Consider the following 25906-nt stretch of genomic DNA (forward strand, 5'->3'; position numbering starts at 1 on the left):
TTGTCTTCCATTCTTTCATCTATATCTGGGTCTTTTTTTTAAATAACATAGCCCCACAGGCTGAGTTAAATTTTCAGGTTTATCAAAGACTCTTTGCTGTCACTGTGGTTCTGTGCTTAAGAAAGATTTTGTGCTTTCCTGGACACGTATTTGGAGATAGGATAGCTGTATTATCCTCCCTGTCATGGGACATGGAACATGTGTAGCTCATGAATGGCCTGGCTCTGGCATAGGCCTTCATTTCTAGAGCATGAGTAGAAATTTGTGGTCCTCTACAGCTGACAAGGAATTTCTGACCAGGAAATGACATTGCCTCTGCATTGACCTCTGAGTCTTTGTGTGATTATTTGTGTACAGATGGTATTCTTGGAGTTAACAATAAGGAATGGAAAATGATCTAGGAGTTAGTACACTGCATTCAGTTTAATTTTCAAATGGTCAGAGGTTTACAGGACTGGACAGGGAAAACATTATTCAAGAATTATGAGTTATATTTGATAAGTCACAATTATGAGAGCAACTAGACTCTTTCTTAGCTAAGAGTCTTTCTTAGCTGAATTTTGAAAGTAATTATAAAACTTCTGCCCAAATTTTAAGTCAATAATCAAAATTGAGACAGCTTATGACTATTTTTGCCACCATATCCTGCTTCTAACATTGCTATTACTCATTGTGTTGTCTTTAATTATATCCACTTATATCCATTTCTCATGGCTAAGCCCTTAAACACATCAAGTATTTTGCCCTTGCAGTACCCCTATGAAGCAGTATGGATCATATATTGCTTATCATTTATTCTTTAGTATATCATATATCATAAAGTATAAGATCTGTACTGCTTATAGTGTATGTAGTGTACTACACCTTTGCTCTCTTTATCCCTGCAGGAAGTTTACAGATTAGGTACAAACTAGATAGCCATCAAGATCCTGATGTCTTCAGCATCAGTTTCAAAAGCATGGCTGATGGACAGCTACAACATGTGAAGATAAATAGAGAGGAGGAAACACTTTTTGTAGAGGTAATTCTGTTAGGGGTGGGGGAAAAATTGGATTATCATAAAAAAGTAGACAAGCAAAATGCAGTAAATACTTGGAACAAGGCAATTACGTCCAAATAAAATGTGCCTTAATATCTCAAGTAATCAAAGCAAAGTTTACACTCTCATGGTGCACAGTCAAAATTAATGTTAGCCAATCTCTTTGATGTTAATTTTGTTTATTTCAAAAGGTCTGTATCACCTCTTAATTTTATATGAAAATGCAGTTAGTTGTTTGATGGTTAAACTTTCAAAATTTGGTAAATGTGTGTGACTGCTGTTGTTTGTTTTGGGTCCTGCATTTTTGGTTATTTTAGTTAAATTACACATTAAACTTCAATAAAAATATATTACCACACAGATAATAATTTAAGTATGTTTTAAAATTCTTCTTTGGTCTCTTTTACATCATCAAAGGAATGTGGCTAATAAGGAGGATATTTTTTGTAATTTCTATTGAAATTTCAGGATAAAATACAAACATTTATTTTGCTAATGGTTGATACTAACATGCAAAAAGTTGGGGTTTTTTTTAAATTTTAAATTCAAAATACTTGCATGTTATAATTTAGTATTTTGAGGCTAGAACTTGGGTAATGGTACTTGGCTTGATGTTGTTCTAGAGGTACCCTGAGAGGCAGAATATTTATAATATAATATTTGATCTTTATAAAATTAAAAATTGAGTGCCTTTTTAAAATGAAAATAGACTTTTTCATATTCTTAAAGGTTTGCTATTTTTATTTATCTTAGAAGTGAAAAAGAAAGAATCAGCCAAATCACTAAGATAAATAAAGACTTATTAAGTGGAATGCTTAAGAATATCAGTTATAATCAGTGATCTAAGGAAGCAGATAATCTATTTACTGATGAGTTTTTTGCTATAAATAACAAAAGTTTTCCTCAGACCTTCTTATTTTTAGCCTTGATCTTACCTGCTTTTTTGAAAGTATTGGCTACTATCTCTTCTGTTATTCTACTTTGATCCTCACTCTATCAGGTTAACCAGAATGAAAGAATGAAGTTTATTCTGTCTTCAGGCACAGAATTGAATGCAATCAAGTCTCTCACACTTGGGAAAATTTTAGGTAAGTGGAACACTATTGCATTTTCTAAAACTGCAGGGTTTTCTAAAATATGGATAAAACATCATCATGGGGCATGAAAAAATAACACAAATGTCATTGAAAGACATTTGTTGTGAATTTACTTAGACACAGAGTAATAATCAAGGTAGAAACTTCAGTCTTGTGGAAATACAGATATAATAACAAATAAGTGCTTCCTGAAAAAATGATCAAGTGAGTTCCATTAAAAATAATTGTACACTTCTCTCTCATTTTGCAATCAAGCATTAAGAAACATCAATTTGTTTTCTATTCTGGAGAAAAAAACAAATCAAATTGAAATCATACACAAAGATGATATAATACTATGTAATCATGTATTCATACTTGAAAAATTTCTTGTGATTAGATTTTGATGTAAACAGCGAAGAATATGGTTATGTAAGTCAAATCTTTGTTGGAGATTCTTTGTCTTATGATTATTCTACAAAATATATCTGTTTCTCTGCAGTAATGATCAAAATATAATTTATCTATCTAAAATCACCATTTCTTAAAAGAAAATAGCAATAGCCTGGACTGAAATTCTCAAGATCTTGTTACTTCCTTACCTTTCATTTTGGCAATGATAGAGGAAGATTTGGTGTTGGTGCAAATTTAAAGGACATTTCTCTTTCCTCTAAAGTAATTTCATAGAACCACAGAAAGTTTTGGGTTGAAAAGGATACAAAAGGTCATCTAGTTCCAACACCCCTGATGTGTGCTGGAACAGCTTCGTCCAGATCAGGTCATATTCAAAGCCTCATCCATTGGCCTTGAACACTTGCTATGAGGACATGCACTGCATCCCTGGATAGTCTGTTCCAGTGTCTCTTACCCACATAGAATCTGAAGAAAATGAAGAATTTCTTTCTCATTTCCAGGTTAAATCTACAACTGTTCAGTTTAAAGCCATTCCTTTCTGTCCTATTACTACATGCACATGTAAAATGTCACTCTTCACCTTTCTTGTAGCCTCCTTTAGGTACTGAAGGCTGCTATAAAATGACCTTGGAGACTTCTCCAGGCTTGAACATCCCCAACTGTCTCAGTCTTTCTTTATAGGAGAGCTGCTCCAGTACTTTGATCCTCTTCATGGTCCTTCTCCAGACTTGCTCTAACAAGTCCATGTCTTTCCTGTGCTGGGGACCCCAGAGCTGGATGCAGTGTTCCATGTGGGGTCTCACCAGAGCAGATGAGAGGCACAGAGTCACCTCCCTTGCCCTGCTGGCCATGATGCTTTGGATGCAGTCCAGAATCATAGAATGGCCTGGATTGGACTGGACCTTAAAGATCACCTCATTCCAACCCTCCATAATAGGCAGAAACAGCTTCCACTAGACTATTTTCTCAGAGCTGCATCCAACCTGGCCCTGAACAGCCCCAAAATACCAATGGCTTTTGGCCTGCAAGTACACATTTCTGGCCCACGTTGTGCTTCTTGCCCACTAACACCCCCAAGTCCTTCTCCTCAGGGCTGCTCTCAATCCATTCATCCCCCCCAGTCTGTATTGATATTGGGGGCTGCCTAGATGCAGGTGCATAACTTTGCACGTGTGGTTGTTGAATTTGATGGGATTCACTTGGTCCCAGTCCTCAGACCTGTTAGTGTCCATCTCTCAGGTGTGTCAACTGAAAAATTCAGCTTAGTGTCATCCACAGAGTTTCTTCAGATACACTCAATCCTACTCTTGGTGTCATTAGAAAAGATGTTGAACAGAAATGATATCAGTGTGAGCCCAGAGGAGCACCACCTGTCACCAATCCCTTTTAGACATTGAGCTGTTGCATGCAAATATTTGGATAAGGAGATGCAGTTAATTCTTTATCTGTCAAAGAGGTGGTGGTTGTTTTCAATTAATGAGAGTGCTATCTAGAAAAGGTAAAATAATAATTTTAAGTATGTAATAAAATTCATGCATATTATTTTTATGAGAACAATTACTAAATGCTAAATAGCTTAAAATGTATTAAAGAAATTCAGAAGCCATATTTATAGACCACAGAAAAAATCTTAATTATTGTTTAGTTATCATTAGGAGAATCTCAGTGTAGCTGCTTTGTTTTCTTACTAGAAAACAAAGTAAGTACCTCTAACACAAACAGAAGCATATACTTTCAAAAGGTATATTTTATATGCAAATATCACACTGCAAAAGAGAACTGGTATGTAGATATGCACAGAAGATTAAAAAGAGAGTGTTCCCTTATACATAACTTTAAAGCAATATTCACTGAAATGTAAACTACTACAAGAAAATTGTTACAAATATTTCCAAACTTTACAATATGATGATAAAATTGAATCAGGAATGTATAATATTTTGAAGTGTAGTAGCTTATTTCAGTCACAATCACATAAGGTTAATATCACAGCGGCCAGTACAGAATGAAAGATTCTTTTACCTTTGTTATAAAATATCACATCAAAACTAATATCTGTTTACTTAAAAATGCATTTGATTAAATTTATGGAAATGTATATTTCCAGACAAATGATCTTTTGACCAGGACCAATATTGTTTCTTCCAAAGAGTCATGCAGTTACAAAAATTCAAAGGTGATTTCCTTCACTTATATGATGGCTTTGCAATGACACAGCAGTACAAAGCACAGAGTTGCAATGACATGTGGGGCAGTCAGCTCAATTTGTCTCGGAATCTGTCCTGAAGAAAGCATATGTCTTTCTGCATTTCAAAGAAGTAACTATTTCTCTCAGAAATATGATTGCTTTAGGTTCTGATTCTTATGAAGTCCTGTCTAGAGATTGAAGAAGACTTCATGAAGGCAGAGGAAAAAAGTAATGAGTGTTTGTTGCAGTGAAGAGGTCTAAACATAAGGAGTTAATAAAATATGAGATCATGTATTTCTTGTACATGAAAGTGTCGTTCAGGAAAACCACACAAGGAAGCCTTTTTTTTTTTTTTCTTTAAAGAATTCTCTTCAGTTGGATAAGTACTTTTCTGAGCTCTTCTGCATTTGAACATGACCGCTTTTTCTTCAAACAAAACTGGCACAGTGTCCTGTTCCAGCTGGATCCCTGTAAGTCTATGGGACCTGATGGAATTCAAGCAGTAATACTGAAAAAGCTGGCTGATGTCACTGCCAGGCCTCTCTCAGTGGTTTTTGAATGATGGCATCTATACAAGTTCCAGTTGATGGGAAGTTTGCTGATGTTGTTCCAGGCTTCAATAAGGGTATATAAGACTGATCCAGGGAACTACAGGCCTGTCAGTCTCACTTCAGTGTCTGGTTTTTTTTTTTTTTTTTTTTTTTTTTTTTTTTTTTAATTATGGAGAAGATTATTCTAGAAGGCATTGAAAAAACAGCTGAAGGACAATGCAGTCAATTGTCATAGCCAGAACAGGTCCATGAGAGGAAAGTCTTGCTTGTCAAACCCAATTTCCATTTATGACAACATAAATATCCCTTGTTGATCAAGGGAAGCCAGTTGATATAATCCCTTTCAGTAAATATTTTGAAGCTGTTTCTCACAGGATCCTTCTGGACAAAATGTCCAGTCCACATCTGGATAAACACATCATGGGATGGGTGAGCAGCTGGCTCACAGGTCAAGCACAAAAGGTCACAGTGAATGGAGGGAAATCAGACTGAGCACCTGTCACTGGTAGGGCTCCACAGATCTCCATCTTCAGCCTGTTCTCTTCAACATATTCGTAAATGACTTGAACGCAGGACAGGAAGGTACAGTAAGTTTGACAATGATACAAAATTAAGAGGAACTATTGACTCTCTTGAAGGCAGAAGCCTTGCAGAGACAGCAATAAATTAGAGGGCTGGGCAGTTGCCAACTGTATAAAGTTTAACAAAGACAGCTTCCAGAGTCTGTAACTGGATGTAAGGACATAATGGGAAATGAGATGCTGGAAAGCAGCACTGCAGAAAGGGACCTGGGTGTCCTGGTGAATGATGTGTTGAACATGGATCAGCAGTGCCCTGGCAGCCAGGAGGGCCAGCCCTGTCCTGGAGTGCCTCAGGCACGGCATCACCAGCCAGGCAAGGGAGGGGATTGCACTGGAATGGCCTCACCTCGAGTTGTGCAGTTTTGGGTGATGTAATATATGATATAAAGCTATTAGAAGGCATAACAGTTCTTGTCTTAAAATGTTCTGATAGGAGCTGTATGTCTGCTGACTTTCTGCTTGACTACTTCTAAAAACAAATGGTTGAGAGTTAAAGTAAGAGAGTTACTGAGTGTGTTTTGCTTTTGAGGGTTCTTTTTTGTTATTTTGTTGTTTTTTTTTAAAGACAATGTAGGTGGAGTCATTTTGTCTATGGTTAACTTGGGTACCCTTATCAAATAAATTGCTAATAAGATACTTAATGTCTTGGTTTTGAAAGACAGATGTCTGCTAAGGAAGGCAGGAGCCTCCCTTGGAATGCAAAATATAAACGCCTTCCCTCCAAATTATTATAATTTTGAAATTAAGGGGATGGGTCCCTCTTTTTGTGAGGTGGGTGATAATGAGGTTCAGTGGCTGCTCTCACAAACAGAGGTTCACCCACGGCAGAAGAAAAGGAATATGCTGGGCTCCACTGGCAGCAGCGAATTCCCTTCCCCAAGCAGCAGCTCCAAGTGTTCTCCAAAGGCAAGAGAGAGGGTCAGCTGCCCCATCCCCATCTTTTATCTGTCCAATTCCTGCGGTATCTCTACCCCTTGGAGAGAAACTCCCAGACTAGAGAAGTACAACCAGATGCCCTCCTCCCCCTGAGCTTGGCCACTTCTTTTGTTTTGTTAAAGTACCCTGGTCATTAGTGTTTCTTAGCAACTTATGGGAAAAAAATCCCTAAGTAAAAAGGAACAAAAGGAAAGAAACCTAACCCCCAACACTTAAGGATGCATCATTTCAGTTTAATGTAATATACAATAAACAATCTATGAGTGTTTTTGAGTGCCACTTTCAGTCAGTTAAATTTTACTTTAGGAGGAAAGTGGATGATGGCGGTCTTCCCTAAGCCCTTTCACTTTTATCATCAAGATTGCCTGATCCAATATAAAGCTTTACTTTATCCATCAATATGCCCTGGTTAAGGAGTCAAGTGAAATCAAAAAATTAAAAATATTTCCTTTCCTCTTATACATATATGCAATTTAATAAAGGATTAATATAGGAACTAAAAAATAATAAAAACCACTTTTCTCTTGAGGTTTTCAATCTGACTCATATTTAGAGGTATATATTTTTGTCATAGGGGGTTTGTCAAAATGTTTTCTTGCCACTTTTTTGTTAAACTTTTTTTTTTTTTTTAAATATTCCATCCTAGCAGATCCATGAATGCATAGAGGCAGGTATTAAAAACAGCTACAAAGAAAGCAGAGACAGTTAAACAGCCAACATCTTATGTAATCCATCAGTGTAGGTGAGCAGACTTTTGTCTGACACCCTTCTATCTAGTAGTCTATCATCACTGCAATAAGCAGGGATTAGCTGAGGAAAATGCTACTCTGCTATTTTGCAACATTCTATCTGAACAGATTATCCCACTTTCCCCTATTAACCTAAATTTTATTGAGGAGTACATTGTAAAACTTATATCTATTATGGTAGGTATTGTAGAGGTCACAAGTTCATTTGTGGGTTCCAGGACATGTTGGAAGTGAAAATTATTGAGATGAAATTTCTATTTTATTTGTAAATTTACTTCCTTTATGAGTTCTACTTTTATAACTAGTACTTCCAGAGTTTTTGCTTAAATTAGAGTTGTCAGAGTAAATAAACAGTTTGTTTTCTGCATCAAAAGTGGTGCTTTAGTGAGCATTATCGGTGAATTAACAGATAGTTCTAACATGCAAAGTACATTCCACAGCCTTCGAAAAGGTAACTCAAGAGAAAAAGTGAGGAGGTATCTTTCATTTTTTTCCTCTCCCTTTGTAATATCAATAATGGTATCATGTTTTAAAATATAAAGTAACACTACTTATTTTCAAAAATTTCACAGAAAATATCATGATGGATTTCCAGAATCTGAAGATCTGAGATTCTGAGATCTTCAGGGTTTTTGTTTTGACATACTTGATGATGCTGAAATGGAGTAGATATATGAGTCTATAACATGAATATGTTCCAAAAATGTTTATTTATTAGAAGACATCCACTAAAATGAATTTTTCTGGAATTCATTCCTCAGTCTTATATTTTTGCAGAATGAAAAAATCGTTGCATTTTACTTTAAATACTTTATTTACAATAGAAACTTTTTACTTTGAAACTTGCTATGAGAATTTAAAAGCATTTCCCTCAGGAGATTAGCAACTGTCGTCTGTCGAAAAGAAAGGGGGAAAGGGGTGAATATATCTGACTGTCTTTTCGTTAAAGTCAGACAAGAAAGAGATTCAGTGAATCTACATATGTTGCTGCAACTCAAATATACTCAGAGGAACACAGGTTAATTATTCATTTATTCTTCTGACACTTTATTTTGTACATTTGCACTATGATTAATTGTGTTCTGTTCCTTTTGATTAACAGAAAACAGTGATGTAGATGAGGAGATCATAAAGGCAAACTCTCAGGGGTTTGTTGGCTGTCTATCTTCAGTGCAGTTCAACCACATCGCTCCTTTGAAGGCTGCACTGCACCACAGCAGCTCAGCCCCTGTCATTGTAAAAGGGCGTTTCACTGAATCCAGCTGTGGTGCTTTAACTGGAGCTGACTCAACATCAAGTGAAACAACCCATTCATTTGCAGGTAGCATATGGTTATCACTTGTTCTGATCTCTGAAGAAAAATCCAAATAGAATACTCATGACCTGAATCACAACTGACTTTTTATTTTTCCATGTGGGTTAACATCTCAGGAGTAGTTTGTAAATAATTCTCTTTTATATGTACTTACTTCCTTTTCTCTAGCCTTTCTCTTTTCCTCTGAATATTTACATTTTTCTTTTTATCTCTGCAAAGTGTAATCTACAATGATGTTCTGTGCATGCTTACTGACCCATACTACTGCCACTGTACCATATTGTAAATGAACTGTGACTGTGAGAATTTCATAACAAAAGTCTTCTATGTCTGTCATTTTCTTTTTTTTTTTTTTTTTTCTGCTGCAGATCACTCTGGACCAATAGATGAGGGAAAGCCCTTAGCTAATGCAATCAGAAGTGACTCTGCAATTATTGGAGGTAATAGGGACTGTAACAAATCCACAGGGAACTTTTCTTTCTAGCTGTGAATCTGTCATTGATTAAGTAAAGCCAGTTTAGTTTTGTGTGCATACAGAAACAAGTAAAAGCTTTTCATTTTTCTACAGTTGGTAGACAGATTAAAGTCAAGCATTGTTTTAAAATGCAATTGGTCACATTATTCTTATTACATAAATTTATGCCATTTCCATATATTGAAACATTCTGGTGAAAAACAGGGTAGTAAGGGCATAATTTCAACCTGCATAATAGTGGTGTCTACAGCTTTAAAAAGTGCTTGGATTTGTTGTGAAAAAAGAAAGAACCATCATTTCTTCTTGATTTTGCCAAAAATTTATCTTTTGCTACAAAGACATGTTTAAAATTTTCTGTAATAATTCTGAACAACAAAGATTTTCCCTTGAGAATATGAGGTTTAACACTGCTTGAATCAATCCTCTGACAGTCTGAGGAAATTTCATCCTGGTTTCTCCTTTGGAAGGCAATGTACTCTTGCAAAGACATTCACTTGTGTTGATTTACAGCTTAAAATACATGTTAAAATAATAATAATAATTTAAAAAAATGCTCTTGGTTTGAAATACAATATCTTCTTCATTTTCTTCCTATTTTTTTGATATCTGCTCAAATAGAACTACAAATGACCATTCATAATTTTTTTTTTTTCAAAATACTTGGTTTTATCAGAGGAACAGAGGAAGAACCATGTAGAATTCAGTTACTTCTGAAGTGAATTTGGTATAGTCCCTCTACTGTTTATGCCTGTCAGAACAGAGCACAAAGCTTAGGATAGATGTGTGTGCTTAAAGTACACGACTGATAATCAGGATGTACAGGTTCCATCCCCATGCCTTTCTGGATGATTGTCCCTCTCATATGAATCCTACATAAAGGATATATCTCATATGGATGTATGAAATCTACCAGTTCTGTCTCTTCAGCAAAACTGAGAAGTGCACAAGTGAGACTCAATAGGGGCAGTTTAGGTTTGGGGACCTTTGCCAGAAACTCAAGTCCTTTTACCAGTATTGAAGTATATGTATGTCTCTGTTGGTTCAAATTTTCTTTCAAGGTATAGTATCCTCTCCTGTGATAATCATCCTCTGTGAGAATTTCTAGTAGTACTTCTTCTTTTAGGAGGGACTGAGGAAATAAAGCTTGAAGATTATGTTTTAGCAGTATAATTCAAATTTCATAGATACTTTGACAGAAACAGCAGTGTCTTTTAAATTCTGAAAATATTTACTTTCTAATAATTTTTAAAGCCTTAGTAGACAAAGGAAATAGTGGAATTTAGTAGAATAAAACTGTCCAGGATTTTCATTAAAGTTAAAATTATTTAAGTGTATGAATGGTTGAGTTAGGATAAGAATCTGCAGTCACTTTTGTCTTCCTTTTATACAGTGACACCTCCTGTAATCAGGGCATGCAAAAACACACTGCATCACTAGTGACCTTTAAGAAAGTAGCACCAAAGATGCTAAAATGAGATTATTAAACCTAGAAGGTTCCCTGCTTGTAAAGTGATAGTTATGTCTGTGTAATTTTCTACATACCAACTGAGAATTTTACCACTGATTTCAAGGAAGGTCAGAATTTAAAAAATTGTTTAATGAGTTTTTTACATATCCAGCTTCGTCAAAACTTGCTTTGCTATTTCAAAATATTAATATATATTTTTACATAAGTATCTGTACATAAAGACTGCTATGTATTAGATAACTTAGTGTGGATGGAGATTTTTAAGTGTGCTAACAAAATGCATTTTTTTAACTTCAAACTATAATAGGTAAAATCCTTTTAAGATAATAATAACAATACCATTTTTCGTTATTAAACACATTTGGGAATATGCAGTCACAATTTTTCTACTGTCTATGTTTATTTAAAAGTCAAAACAAAGCAAACTGTGCAACATACAGTAAAAATTAAGGTTAAACACCCTTAGCTGAATATAACTGATAATGGTATCAGTTCAGCTACTTCAGACAAAACAAGTTTATAGAAAAGTCCTTAAAAATAGCGTGTACTGTGATTTAAATAAAAGACTTTGTTAATCTAAATAAAATCAAGATTTACTTAGATTACAAAGTCCATTTCAGAGAAGGATCTAGTGTATTAAAACCTTTATATTCCTATAATGATGGAGGGCTGCTCATAGTAGAGGTCAAGAAAATTGGCATGTACTGAATTTTGGATGCTCTGTTTTTATCTACAGTGCTAAGGGACTAGGTATTTTTTATTTTTCTTGCAGTGGTATCAAGTTGTGCAAAAGACTGTCCCTTTGTCTACTGTAACTGAGGCACCACATTACAACTGTTTCCCAGACTGCTTAGTGCTCTTTCCATTCCCAACAGCCAGTCCTATTTTCTGCCTCTTTGACAAACATGATCCATTTCCTTCCTGTTTCACATCTCCTCAAATTCTTCTCCTGCCCATCTTCTGACTCATGAAGCTGAGGTCCTAGGGCCATGATGACAGGATGAATGAGGAAGAGAGGAGATGGGTTGGCAGTCTGTAAGGTCTTGCTTTCTCTGTGCAAAATATCTCATCTTGCTGTTCCTTATCAGCAGTGGCTTGAGTTCCTAAAACAGCACAAAACTAGGGCCTGATAGTGAAGGAGAAAAAGAAACCTTCTTATTGAAAAAAAGGCCCCTAGTGGTTTTCCATTCAAAAATTTCAGAAATTTTAATAATCTGTCCTTTTTATATTATTATTATTATTATTATTATTATTATTATTACTATGCAAAATTTCAAAACAATCACCATTAAACTTATTCTACAGTGCTGTTTCTGATTTGAAAGCAGCTGTCTTCTCATTTCTCAGGCTTTCCTGTAAGCCCTTCCATTTGTGATGTAGTCATTCCTTCTTTATCCTGCTCTCTTACGTGTTATTATTTGTCTCTCCTTTCTCATTACTTTTTTTCTCTTTTCTTCTTGTAGGTGTGATAGCAGTTGTCATATTCATTGTACTTTGCATCACGGCCATAGCCATACGCATTTATAAAAAAAAAGGCATATACTCAAAAAATGAGGCAAAAGGATCTGAAAACGAAGACAGTGCTGAATCTGCATTGAAAAGTGAGCTCAGCATGCAAAATACAGCCAATGAAAATCAAAAGGAATACTTCTTCTGATTATCATTAATGTTTTAATTTAATATAATAACGTGACAGTCTGACTTTCTTGCTAAGCCAGGGGGCTCTCACTGGGCAGAAAAAGTTCTTGCACACTACTCTAAATGCAATGGATTTGAGACTTGCTATACTGGATATGTTCAGTCTCAGTGATTGCTGTAGCGGGCCTCTTTGAATTACATGCATTCCTTAGCTATTATACCGTAAATGCATTTTATGTAACAGTGAATTAGATATTGTAACCAATTTCATTGTTGGTAGTTTCCGACTGTTCTAATGTGACCTTCTACAAATGAAGTTTAATGTACACACTGAATATGATTTTTGAATGGGAAAATTGTTATTAATTTATTCCTATCCTTTTCTTTAAAATTTGATTGATGATTTTTTTGTTCAAGGTGAAAGGTAGATTCTTATACTTTATGTTACTAAAGAAATTCTGCTGTGCTGCATTATGGTGATCCGTCTTACTTCCTCAAACTGAAAATGCCTTTTGAGCTGCTGTTGGCTGGTGTCAGCATCTGCTTGTGAGCCATGGCATTTGATGTCCAGAACAAACTGTATTTTTTTTCTCCCTGGGATGTGACTGATATCTTCATTATCCCTTCCTTTTGTCAGGCTTAGCAGAACTGAAGAGTGTACAGTGGGTTGAAATATTTAGAATCTCTTTTGCAGTAGATTTTCACTTACAGTCAGGTGAAGGCACCAAGAGACTCATGCACATTCTGGGTATTTTGAATAAAACTGGGGGGGGAAAGGCAAGACCTTTGTTTGGAAAGATCAAGTAAAACACTAGCAATAGTTAATTTATCAAGAATGAATACACCAAAAGATGGTCAAGGTCACTGTCCCTCAAAATTAGTGATGATGCTTCTGTCAAAAAGTAATGCTCAGTGCACTACGTGGGATGTATTCTCTGAAACTGTTGTATCTATGATTTTTTCCAGACCTCAAGACTATTTTGTTCTATGTTATAGAAATTATACAGTGTCTGCCACTTGAACACTTTAATCCTGCACTTTTAATAGTACCTACTATACCTCTGTGAGAAAAGGTCTGATTACGCCACTCAAAATTAAACATTTGCTTACTATGCTGACAGAGTAAATGAAATATATTTATATTGTACAAACAAACTGTTAGATATGAGGGCTAGGTGTAAGTTGTCTAAAAAGAAGAATGTAAGGTCACTTTAGACACCATGGGGTATCTGAAATACCCATATGGCCTGATGTGAATGTCAGAGATTCTACAGGTTTATGTCTTTTGGAAGACATACACAGGAATTGGGTAGAAGGCATTAAAATGGCATTAGATATTTAGGTATATTTAGGTAATTGACCCACACAAAGCATTTTTTTTTGTTTTCCCCAGTCAGATGACTGGATGTCTAAAGCTTGGATCTGAGAATTTCTGTGACCTTGTAGACTTGAGTTTGAAATTTAAATACCTTCCAGAATTTATTTATACCTACTCCCACTGAAAGCAATGAGAGCAATCATTGTTTTTCTATTCAAAAAATAAATGCTAGACCCCAGATTCTGAAGTTTAGAAAATGTTTATTATAGGTGCCCAACAACATTATTAAGACATGGAAAACTGACATGATATGGCAAAACCCTTAATATGTAAATTTATTTACATAAATGTTAATTGTAAATATAAATGTCCAGCAGATGGTTTAGTTTAAGACTTATTTTCTTCCATCAGTCTTTACTTTCAATTTTCAGAATTCTACCATTCCTTTCTACTTCCCTCTATACAGATTTACTTAATTTTTAGGAAAAATTTATTTCCTTCTTTAGGGTGCCTGGATGCTCTGCAATCATAAATTGTTCCGATTAACATGTTGTGCTTTCTTGTTTTCATTTTTGCAATTCTGTTTGCATCTATGATAGATTAATCAGGCTGAGGACCCAGGATCAAAAACTGTATCCATGTTGTGGATTTGATACAGTTTGCTTCATGATAAGAGGTCACCTTTAGGAAGGCCAGAGTTGCACTTATTGGCTATTCCAAATAAGTGATGAAAAATATCCTGTTTGTGGATGGGGAGTGGTGGAGGTGAAAGCCTCACATGACCCATGGCAAGAAGACTTTTAATTATTACGTTTACTACATGGAACCTTCTCATCTACTTACTTTGAAGTGAAAATTATGACTTCTTTTTGAGGCCATGACCTAAATTGAATTAAATTCAAGAGAAGCCCTCCCATGGACTTCTCTGCAACCAAAGCCTGTGCATTTCAGTTTTTCCCTTTCTGCTGCAGACATGTAGGTATAAATGGCTCTTAGTGCCACTTATATCAACAGAGTCACCTGCAGGGATGTGTCCCAGTCAATTCCATACTCTATCATTGTGGGATGTAGTAACAATGTGGGATAAAACCTACAAGATGATGGTAATAGTACACCAAAGCAGATATTTTGACTGAATAATAAAAACACGTTTTCTTTTATCTTAACTCTTATATGAGAGTTGCTGATATAAACCTAATAAAGTGTAAATTTTACCCACAACAGGACAGGTTGGAAGAATGTAAACCTAACTTTTAAATCAGTTGGTCTTAGTTTTATTGCCTTGTAAATTTTTATTGTGTGTCTTCATGGAGAGAAAGTTCTCTTTCCTTACTTTGTTTTGTTCCAAATGAACACCTTCTTCCCTTATTCCTTAGAGTTTTAAATTGAACATTTAAGGAAGGGGAAAGCTTAGTAAAATCCCTATTTCACAGACTGGATAAAAAGGCGGAGGACGATAAAAATGCCTGTATGAGTGGCACGCTATTTCATTCAAAGACTTCTTTTAAGGCATTCTATTTTGTGAGGGATTCTAAGAGGGAAAAGATATATGGATTTTGTTGGATGAACATCTCTAGATTTATAGAATAAATCTATTACGTCTCCCTGAAGATGTAAATGCCCATTTTCATACGTAGAAACAGTGATCATATGTTTGTCACCTTAAACTAAAATATACATGCTTGAAATCAATGAAGCAGCATTTTTCATTACTTGCTGCATTTCTATGGGGATAAAAAAAAATGGTGGCACCGAAGTGCGCTAAAATGTCATAGAACATTGTGCTGTCCCTTTTTGATTCTCTATGCCATTGTGTGATTTTCACCTCACTGTTAATAAAGACTTTTTAAAATAAAGTGAGGAAAATATTTTTAAAAGAATTTGTATTAAAAAAGTTAAAAACTGACAACAATATACTGATTTTTTTTTCAACAGTAAATATATGTAGAAGTGCACATAATCTATTGGTGAGTGTGGTTATTTATAGATACTTTGGAGCACTAATATGACAAATTTGCTATGCATTGACACATTTTCCATAGAAAATATATTTTTTCTTAAGTACATTAGAAAATAAATAGAGGTACGTATACTGGTACATTTTTAAAGCATTGTGTGGGCTCTAGCTATAAAGGGCTTATAATTATTTATTATACTCAACATTTAGCATATAAGTATGATTTAGTTAGGTTTTGGGAAAATATTTTCCAATACATCCAGTGTTGTGTAAATGAAGAATATGTTAGAAAACAAGTGCACAACTTAACATGAAATGTAGTCACAGTCAAAATAAATTTACAATATCATTATTCATTGCAGTGATGTACAAGGAAAAAGGACAAAAGTCCTTTAAGGAAGCATCTGCATAAATTCAGAACATACAACTATTGCAACTTAGCAGGGTTTGATAATAAACTATCAGTTTGAAATAAAATTACTTACCTTTAGAAGCAATTGTAGTAGTTTACACTCAAGGCAGAGATATAGCCACATAAGCCGTCCGATGCTACAGGAAAAGAATGTTCTTTAAACAGAAAAAATATCTGCAAAATCAGAAAACCTAGTTCTGAAAAAGCTTGTGCCCTAGTCTCTGACTGCAGTGCACATTCTCTGGAGTGAATAAGAAGAAACGTGACATAATTTTTTGCAAATTGAGCACCTAATTCTGCAGCTGAAAGTATGGTAATTCCTTAGTGTTTCTGAACATTTAATGAGACTGTATATTATCAATAAGGAAGAGAAGTAAAAAATCTTTCGGAAACTAGTGCTGACTGAAAAGATACATGTGTAAATACATGGAAGTAGTTTCAGTGTCATTTTTTTTTTAAATGCACAAAACAACATGCTTAAAAGAATACAGAACAGAAAGGATGTGCCCTTTAAACTTCCTCTATTTAGAACCTTCTCCTGGGGCCTTTTGGCAGTGGTAGTAAGAGAAGGCTTTAATGAGTTTGAGTACAGAAATTCTGAACAGCTGCTAATTTGAGAAACAGAAAAAAACCCACAAAGGTGTTCATAGACTGTTTTGCTAAGAAGTCATATTCATCGTAATTCTTGAAGAACTGTCTGAAAATATTTTAGACAAAAATTGGCACTATTGTTTGGATACATTCCTCATACCTCTTAATCTTTGCTCTTCTCATTTCTAAGAAAGGAATCAGACATCACAATATCATTGGAGACAGACGGATGCCCTTATGTCAAACACTAATATAAAATCTCACTTAAATTTATATGAATTTCTGATTCATAATGAAATGTTGGTGCTGCTAACATTTTGTATAAATAGCATTGAATAAATAATTTCTAAAACCCTTATTAAATAGAATGGTAAATCCACAGTAAAAATAAACTTCAACCTATGAGGAATCATGTGTGTACCTACCTGCATACACACATGCATGTAGATGGGCTATGAAGTCAGTGCTGAGATTCTTTAAATTTTACAGTTTTATTTGTATTATGTCAAATATTGAAGAAATGTCCAGAGTTCAGAAGCATCCTCCCCACACTCCCTATATTTGTTAATATTCAAACTATTTAAAGAAATAGTTGGTGTTTTTAGAGTTTTTTCAAGGGGGCAAAAAATAAGATCTTGAACTCTCCTCAAGGACTGTAAGAGGTAGAAAACAAGACTTCTGATAGAAAAGATTGCAGTATCCCCCTACACACAGATGGCTTTTTTTTTTTTAATTGTTTTCTAGTTACATCTAAGGCCTGAGAAATCATTTGACTGATATCAAAATAAATTTCATACACATATATATAAATCACTACTCTGAACATCATATTTAAGCTACTGTATAATATGCGTCCTAAAAAAGTTCTAATTCATTAGTAATCTTTGACCCAGCTAATATGTCCTTCACCAATACAATTATATGTCCAAAAGAGAAACAGGTACTCAAAATCATTCTGAAATCCAAGAAAGTTGATGATAATTTATCAGTGAGTTGAACCAGATTTCATTACTGTGAATTTGTTATCAGGAACCTAGTGATAAAATAAAAAAAAAAAAAAAGATTAAAATAATGTTTATATTCTTCTACAAACCAACGGATAACAGATAGGGTCTGGTAATCTTTGTATGTTATACTTTTTAGCACAGCACAGTATTTTTGTAACATACTGATACATGCAAGAACTAAATGAAAGTACAATGCAATTTTTTTGAAGTCTGTGAACTGATTATTTTTTTCAAAAGCAACAGTGCCTTTCAAGCAATATATAAGGCCAATATTCATTTATCTAAAAGCACCTGTCACAAAGTCTGGATTAAAAACAGGAAATCTGCAAGATATCCCTCATGATACACTATAAATGCAGTGATGCACACCTGCCTATGTACTATTTAAGTAATTAACAGGATTTCAGCACACTTCTCTGTAGTTTGTGGACTGAACTCTGAGAAGCCCAAGAATATCTATCCCACTGTTAGCTGTATAGCCTTGAAAAAAGCCATTGACTTCAACACTCCATTTATACGATGCAAGGAATATACTGAAGTTTTTACTAACTGGCTTCATTAATATTTGTGAAGGCCTCAGAAGATGAAACCTTGTATGTAAATAGATAGCATGATAATAAGATCTTATATTTTATTTAGCAAAAAAATGATATGGTAACTAATATTAATTATCTGTATTTGTTTTAATACATTTATTTCAGGAGATTATCCTGTTTCTTTCAGTCAGAAATAATAGAATTTTCCTGTTCTTTTATCCACAGGGTGACTCATGAATAAAGAGTAGAAAAACAGACCTTGTACTACTTGGTGTAATATAAATTTGATTGCATGTCTTCGTGTATCAGAAAATTAGAGCATAGAACATTTTCATCTAAATAGATGGGAGATATTTGAAATAAAACAAGACAGGTTTCATACAGATAAACACAAAACAGGAATTACAACAACACATCTACATTGTAACAAAATGTTTCCTACTAATTGATTAGCTAAAAGGGAGTATCACATGTAGATGTTTTAATGTTCTTAGTAGCTTCATCAGCTTCATTAATCTCATTTTCTGCTCTTTTTTAGCAACTATAGAGTCACTCTTCTAGCCATGAGTAACTGCTAGGCATGCCATATTTTATTTTCTAGATAACAGGATAAATAATGTACTGTTTTCTAATACCTTTAAATCTATTGCACATAGAAACACTCCTTATCAACATAAAATAATATTGTGTATTCTATATGAAGCAGCAAATTAATAGTAAACATATACTGATGTGGTCTTTGTTTCTTTTGTGGTTTTTAGGATATTTTTTGTTTGTTATCCACACCATCCAAACACCCTCACAGTAACCAGAAAAGGCTTTGTCACTTTTAGCTAAATCCCTTCCTATTTGTGAATAAATTATCTCAAAAGGGTCCTATACGATGTTAATATTTAATTTAAAAACTGTAGATTTGGTAAGAAAACATCCATAATATCTCAGTAGTTACAGCCCCAAGATATATCCTTTCTATTTTTTAATTAAAAGTATTATTAAACATTCTTTATATGGGGTTTTTTCTCCACTGCATTCAATGTCACTAGAAGTAGAAGTTTATATCTTACAAATGGTAACCATTCAGCCATGGCTCCTTTCCTATGGCAGTTCAAAAACTTTACACGTGAAATGCTTTGATATTTACAATTAGGAACAGGAAATACTTTTCCAGCTGTAGTGTTTCAACTAAAAAGCATAAAAATTCTTATTCTTGCGCAGCAAATGCACTCCATGAAATCAAAATTCAACTGGATTGTTTAGTGTCATGATCTGTAAATCAGCAACTCACACTTAAGTTATTGGTGTTACATTGCTATGATTTTTCTGCTTTGATGTTCAAATTCAAGATATATACATCTGATTTAAAGTAATTTTTCAGTAATTCTTGTAATAAGCATAAAAATTCAGTGTTTCAGTTTTTTTATAGATAAATCCTACTGGAAATTAGCAGTTAAATATGGAATAGGATTTTTGTAATGTTTCATATATTCCTTTACATGACACATTTATAAAGTTCACCTATTTTTAGAGAGTGTACTGGGAGTGATTTATGATTTATTCCCAGGAGTCATAATTGGAATAAAAGGACATAATTAACAGAAAAGGACAAGAATATAGACCAGGAATTTGTTGATAAAACTTTTTATAAAGTTCTGAAAGCTTGTTTTTATGATATTCTTGTACAGATATTTTTCAATTCATATGAAGAGCTTATTTGGGATCATGTCATTAAGCATATCAACTTTAATTTTTTTTTTTTTTTTTGTAAAACAAACTAACAAATTTTAGTTTTAAGCTGATATTTAGATGTCTGCCTCAGAAAAATACTTCAATATGTAAATTAAGCACAGCATGAAGCACTTATTATGTACATTCTCTCTCTGTCTGGTACATTCTCCATGAAATATCATAATAATTAACAGCCCTCTGAAACAGGAAGATCTTTGAGTGTCTAGAGTTCCCTTCACAGTATTATTTTATGATTACAAGCAAATCTATGTAGTTAAAAACTAATTAGAAAAGCATTAGTAAACGCTTGTTATTCAGTATTCTAAAATGGTTAAATGCTACATTTGAGAAAAGAAATGCTTTTATATTAGGCAAATAATCCATATTGTGGCAGTAAGGCTGCCCTTGTACAGTACCTGCCTGCCTACTCTGACACCTACTAGTCATTAAGAATCATTTCACCAGAACCAAATTCACCTTAGGTTTCTGTGGTATACTGTAATATACTTAAAAACTAAACATGCTTGCAGCAAATATGCCTTACTCATTCACACTGGCCTTTTTAAATTCATCTAGGAATTTCCTTATGTTTTGCTCATAATCATATATCAAGTGGAGAATCTATAGCTGTAATTACATAAAAGGTAGCTGCTTTGCTTTTCCATAAGGTGTTTGTTGTACCATGAGTTAGCTCACAATAGGTGTCTGCACTGCCAACTCACATGTCTATTTTGTCTCCATTTTGATGAATTATGTCTCTCCAAACTGTTTTCCTGAGATGAATTAATAAGAAAAGCTTCTGCCACCCATCTTTGGTGCCAAGGTCTCCCAAGGACAGTGTGATCCACTCTAGCTGGCCAGACATCATCAGCCATGTAGCTCTTCTCTGCAGTTCTAGGGCCAGCTTGACTCCAGGAGGAAGCACGTATGCTGCTGTTTGTACAAGACACTATGCTGCAGAGTCACCTGCCGCAGACACATAGGGACATACCTCACCTAGAAACTTTTCTTATTCCACTCTCAATAAAAAGAATAAGAGGGTCAAGGGTGGCAAATTTTGCTCAGGCCAGAGAAAGGAGACACACTGATGGGCTGTCAGCAGGGGGATGGCTGGTAGTGACCTGGTCTGTCTAGGGAGCTGAAGAGGATGGTGTAAAGGAGGAAAAGGAGCTGATAGTCCCTCTTCTTGTTAGCAGAAAAAAAAAATCCATAGCAACATGACCTTTGGTACCCTCTTGAAGTCATTTCTAGAAATAATGAAAAAAATTAGGACCCCCATAGTTCACCTGAGCACAGTTCTTTCCCTGTGTAATTGACAATGTCAGAGCAATGATGCAATACAGCCTCTCCAGGGCATGTGATACATTAAAAACAGTGCATTTGGAAGGAAGCTACAGTTAAAAAAATCTTAAATAATCTACTGTCAAATTTCCTGTATGGCATAGTATTATCTAAGAAATCCATGCATAATGCTCTGTATTCATTGGGTTAGGTCAACAATACTATGCTAACTACTTACCTCCTGCTGAGAACCAAAATATCTCACTCAAAACCATTTTTGCTTGCTCCACAGGACAAATGTCAGACAGTATCTGGCAGCAACAGCAATATGGGGCAAAATAAGACCTCATAATGCCTTAAGAACATGTGGCAGAAGTCAGTCCTCCTCCCTCAGTCAGGATAAGCAAGATCTTCAAAAACACTTGTGTCAATTCAGGGTATCGGTGCTATGATCCCCAATGTGGAAAGTATGATGTGCAGAACTCCATGATATCAGAAGTCTAATTAATTACTTTATTGTACTATATTATACTATAATTATATTACACCAATAAGAACTACATCACTAACTAACTTGAAAACCCAAGACTCTCTCTGCCAAGAGTCCCGACACAGCTGTGACCTAACTGGTCAATCAATCCAAAACACCATCACCAATCAAGCAATCACCTTGGGTAAACAATCTCCATAACACATTCCACATGTACACAAACATAGGAGCAGCAAATGAGATAAGAATTGTTTTGATTTTCTTTTCTCTGCTTCACTCACATCTTCTGTCAGGAGAAATCCAGAGAAAGCTACTCTCTCTGTTCAAAGGACATGTGGATACCACATCAGGGGGCAGTTCATGTTCAGTGCTCTGAACAAAATTACTAAACTTTCAGCTCACAGAATCATAAAATGGAAGGGAGCTCTAGGGGTCATCTGATCCAATTTCCCTACTGAGGCAGGGCGACCCATAAGAAGTTGCCTGGAACAAAGACAAGATAGCTTTTAAAAGAAGCTAAGCATGGAGACTTCATAATCTCTTTCAGTAACTCTGTCAGTGATAAGTCACCCTCATGCTAAAAAAGTGCTTCTGATGTTCAGGAAGAGTGTCCAGTGTATCTGTTTATGCCCACTGTCTCTTTTCCTACCACTGGGCAGCAATGGACAGAGGCTTCTTTACACCCGCTCTTCAGTCATTTATGTGCTTGTGTGAATTCTCCTCTGAGTGTTTTCTTCGCCAGGCTGAACAGTCCCATTACTCTTTGTTTTTGGGAGAGACCACCAATGCCTTAATAATTTTTGTGGCCCTTTCCTAGTCACTCCAATGCTGAGGAGAGGAGGCAGGATCAGCTCTCTCAACCTGCTGTCAGTGCTTTGTTTATTTTGGCTAGGATACCATTGGGCTTCCCTGCAGTGAGGGCACATTGTTGATTTGTGTTCAGCCTTGTTCCATCAGGACTCACAGGTAATTTTCTCAAAACATACTTTCCAGATGGATGACCATAGCGTGTACTGAGGCACGGGCCTATAAACAGATTTTGTGTCTGTAAACTGATCACAATGATTGGATGTTCTGAAAACCACACCATTGATATGATAAACACCATTAATCAGCTGAATTTCTTCATTAGTACATCTTTACTTTTACTCAAAATGACAACACTTAATTTATTGTAATCAAAGCCTATATAAATATCTAACTAGGCTGTGTAAAAAGATTTTCATCTCAGCAAATGCTATAAAAGGAGATTCAGCAATCATTACATTTTTGCAGTCTGTGTGTGTGTGTGAAGATCAGTGGTGAGGTGAACAATAGTGTTTTGTTTTTATTCTGATTGTGACCACATTTCTCACTTTTATTTAGTGGGAACTTCTTGGTACTAGAAGTGATGTGGCTCCATGAGATATAGGGAACAGCATTAGTCAAATGGCCACTAGCTCTTTTCTTTATATAAGTTCTAGATGTCAGATTCTCCTTAAATGGTAGCTAATAAAATAGAATTACGGCAGTGACAAATCAAAACTTATCACATAGTACTGTTTCTTTTCAGTATAAATTATACAAATGTTCATCTTCCTGTAAGCTCTTGATTGAATTAGTTTGTGAATACATTCCATATATCAAATTTTATGACATTGTTTCAATATATTATAAAATTATATAGTCTAGAGTAAAATAAAAAACGACTTAAAAACTAAGAGAAAACCCTATTGAAAACAACCAGAGGAATATGTGATAATAGATTGTCAAATATCTATATGTCTTTAGGATACACTCAGTAATATAAAGTCAAACAACCAAAATCTTAAACAAGTTGGAACACTAAAAGGTTTGAAGATTCTATCCTATTTTCTTTTATTTTTTTGATAATTATAGTAAACTTTTAGTCACAACATTTATTTTAAAAAACTCCCACAAGAGAAATGCAAACTGTCTGGTACAGTGTAAATAGCTTGCAGTTGATTTACATGCAGAGCTTAGGAGATTAGTGTATCCAGTGGCTTAATAATTTTAACTGTGCATTTCCCTAGACTGTGTATTCCTTATTTAATTCTTCTGGATTTTATTGTTTGGGTTTGTTTTTTGTTGTTGTTTTTTATTGCCTATAATCTGGCTGAAAATCCAAAATATCAACATTATTATTTTTTATCTTAAAGGTGTCAAGAGATTTAATTAAACAATTACCCTGTTGTAGTAATGGAAAAATGCACACACATGCAGATGTACAGTGTTAAATTAAAAGAGTTTTGAACAGTATCTACTCAGTGACAGAAACAGACACAATAAATGAATTGACCAAAACACAGAAAACTGACAGGGCTAGAAGCTGACTCCATTATTCCATTTCTTCTCTTCAACTACCAGTTCAATTAACCTCCACAAAGAACAAATCTGTATTTAATTTGTCTTATATATGAATCATCTCCTGTAATTCAATAAAGAGGAGGTCTAATTGGATTGCATATCCTCCCATATGATATTTTTAAGTATAAAGTTCAAAAAAAAAGAAAAAAACTATGCCTTTATTTTATAGCTGGTTCTAATTAAAATTCTGCTAACGTTTTTTGAATTATCAGATTACAATACTGCCCTTAGCCGTAGTTATTTAAACAGCAGGAAATAGTATTAAAAATACATTTTTGTTCTTTCTGTGTGTATTTGTCTATATTTTTCACTTTCTCAGAATGCTGTGAGTGACTTGTCAGTGAATTGGATTCTTTGGCGACAATGTATATCCAAGAAACATTGAAAGGTATCTATGGAAACTCAGGGTTATAATGAGAGCACTTCATATGGAATAATTACACTCATGGCCTGATTTCTTCAGGCTGTGCTAATCAATATTTAGGAGACTGAAGTCTTACTCATATACTTCCCTTTTCATTCAGTATTTGTTTCCCTGAAATGCACTAGAATAATCATTCTGGGATATACAGTTTTTATGTTTTCTCTACAAATGAAAGATAAAACCATCAAGAAGCCATCAATGGCAAAGCTGTTGGTGCTAGGGCACTGATATCAGTTGTTCTTGACTTTTTAATGCAGACCATAGACCTTGTTTCATCCTGTGGTTGTATTTTTAGATATATATTTCCAAAAGTAATATTTTAAACGAAAAATACTGTAACAATCATCCTAAGTTGATTGTGCATTTGCATATTACATAAAAGGGTATCTGTTAAACAAACCATTCTGGATAATTTACTAAATGTGAAAGAAATTTACATTTTTCAAATACTGCATTGCTAGGTTAGCTCTCCTACCTTCTATAATAATGGTTTTCTATTCCTAACGTAGCTGACAGGCAGTTATTCCCCTGTGGAGCTGACCTTGCCTGTGGGCATGTTCTGAGACCTGCTGGCAATGCTCTTTGGAAGCGCTCCCAGATGAAAGCACTGGTGAAGGTAAACTGAAGTCTTATTCAGTGTCATCCCAAGCAAAGCCAGACAGTTCAAAGCCAGTTCAGAATGGCAGTGCTCAAGCCCTCAGCACCTTGCCTTTTTGTTTGAAAAGATTTTCTGGCCATCTACACAACCAAGGCAAGAGAAGGAAGGCTAAAACAGCTCTGATGGATTCTTCCTTTACAAGGTGGTGAACATATAACCAAGAGCAGAGAAAATACAGGAGGTCTTTATATTAGTGCAAGGCTAACAAAAGGTGAACATGTTAACTTGACAATTATTCCTAGTTAAGGTCTATCACATTTTTATTGCCTTGTGTATTTGTCTTGTCTTTTTAGTTTTTGATTATTTTAAATTATTTAAATTTGTTATTTTTTTTGGCCGGATACTTATTCTTAGAGTGATTTCAGAATTCTTTGCTCATGAAATTTCTAAGCCCTAAGATATCCTGACGACTTAGCTAAGTACATAAGTAATCTCTACACTTTCAATTCTTGAATTTACAGAAATACCTCTTTAGCTTTGGAAAAGAATTCCACATAAACATTAGATTATAAATTTTTCCACTGAAGAAAATGTAAGATAGTCATTACAAAATAAAATGTGTTCTTTCACATTACTTTTCAATTATTGTAGAAGAATAATATAATGGTTTCGTTTTTTAATAAGTAAAGAGGTAAAGTTTCTATTAACACAGATTTCAATACATTTTAGAAGGCATCCTTTTAATACTCTTATTAAAAAAGAATTAAGTT

General features: G+C 34.6%; 1 protein-coding gene across 1 annotated transcript in view; it reads left to right on the forward strand.

Annotated features, from left to right (window-relative positions):
* CNTNAP4 (contactin associated protein family member 4) overlaps positions 1 to 23103 on the forward strand; it is a 207867-nt gene extending 184764 nt beyond the window's left edge. The window contains exons 20-24 of the mRNA XM_002190986.7: positions 888 to 1021; positions 2040 to 2127; positions 8637 to 8855; positions 9218 to 9289; positions 12256 to 23103. Of these exons, the coding sequence (XP_002191022.6) occupies positions 888 to 1021; positions 2040 to 2127; positions 8637 to 8855; positions 9218 to 9289; positions 12256 to 12449 (707 nt within the window). The 3' untranslated portion in view covers positions 12450 to 23103. The remainder of the gene's footprint in view (positions 1 to 887; positions 1022 to 2039; positions 2128 to 8636; positions 8856 to 9217; positions 9290 to 12255) is intronic.
* The last annotated feature ends 2803 nt before the right edge of the window (positions 23104 to 25906 follow it).

Source organism: Taeniopygia guttata, chromosome Z (assembly GCF_048771995.1).
Source record: "Taeniopygia guttata chromosome Z, bTaeGut7.mat, whole genome shotgun sequence".
Taxonomy (NCBI): Eukaryota; Metazoa; Chordata; class Aves; order Passeriformes; family Estrildidae; genus Taeniopygia; species Taeniopygia guttata.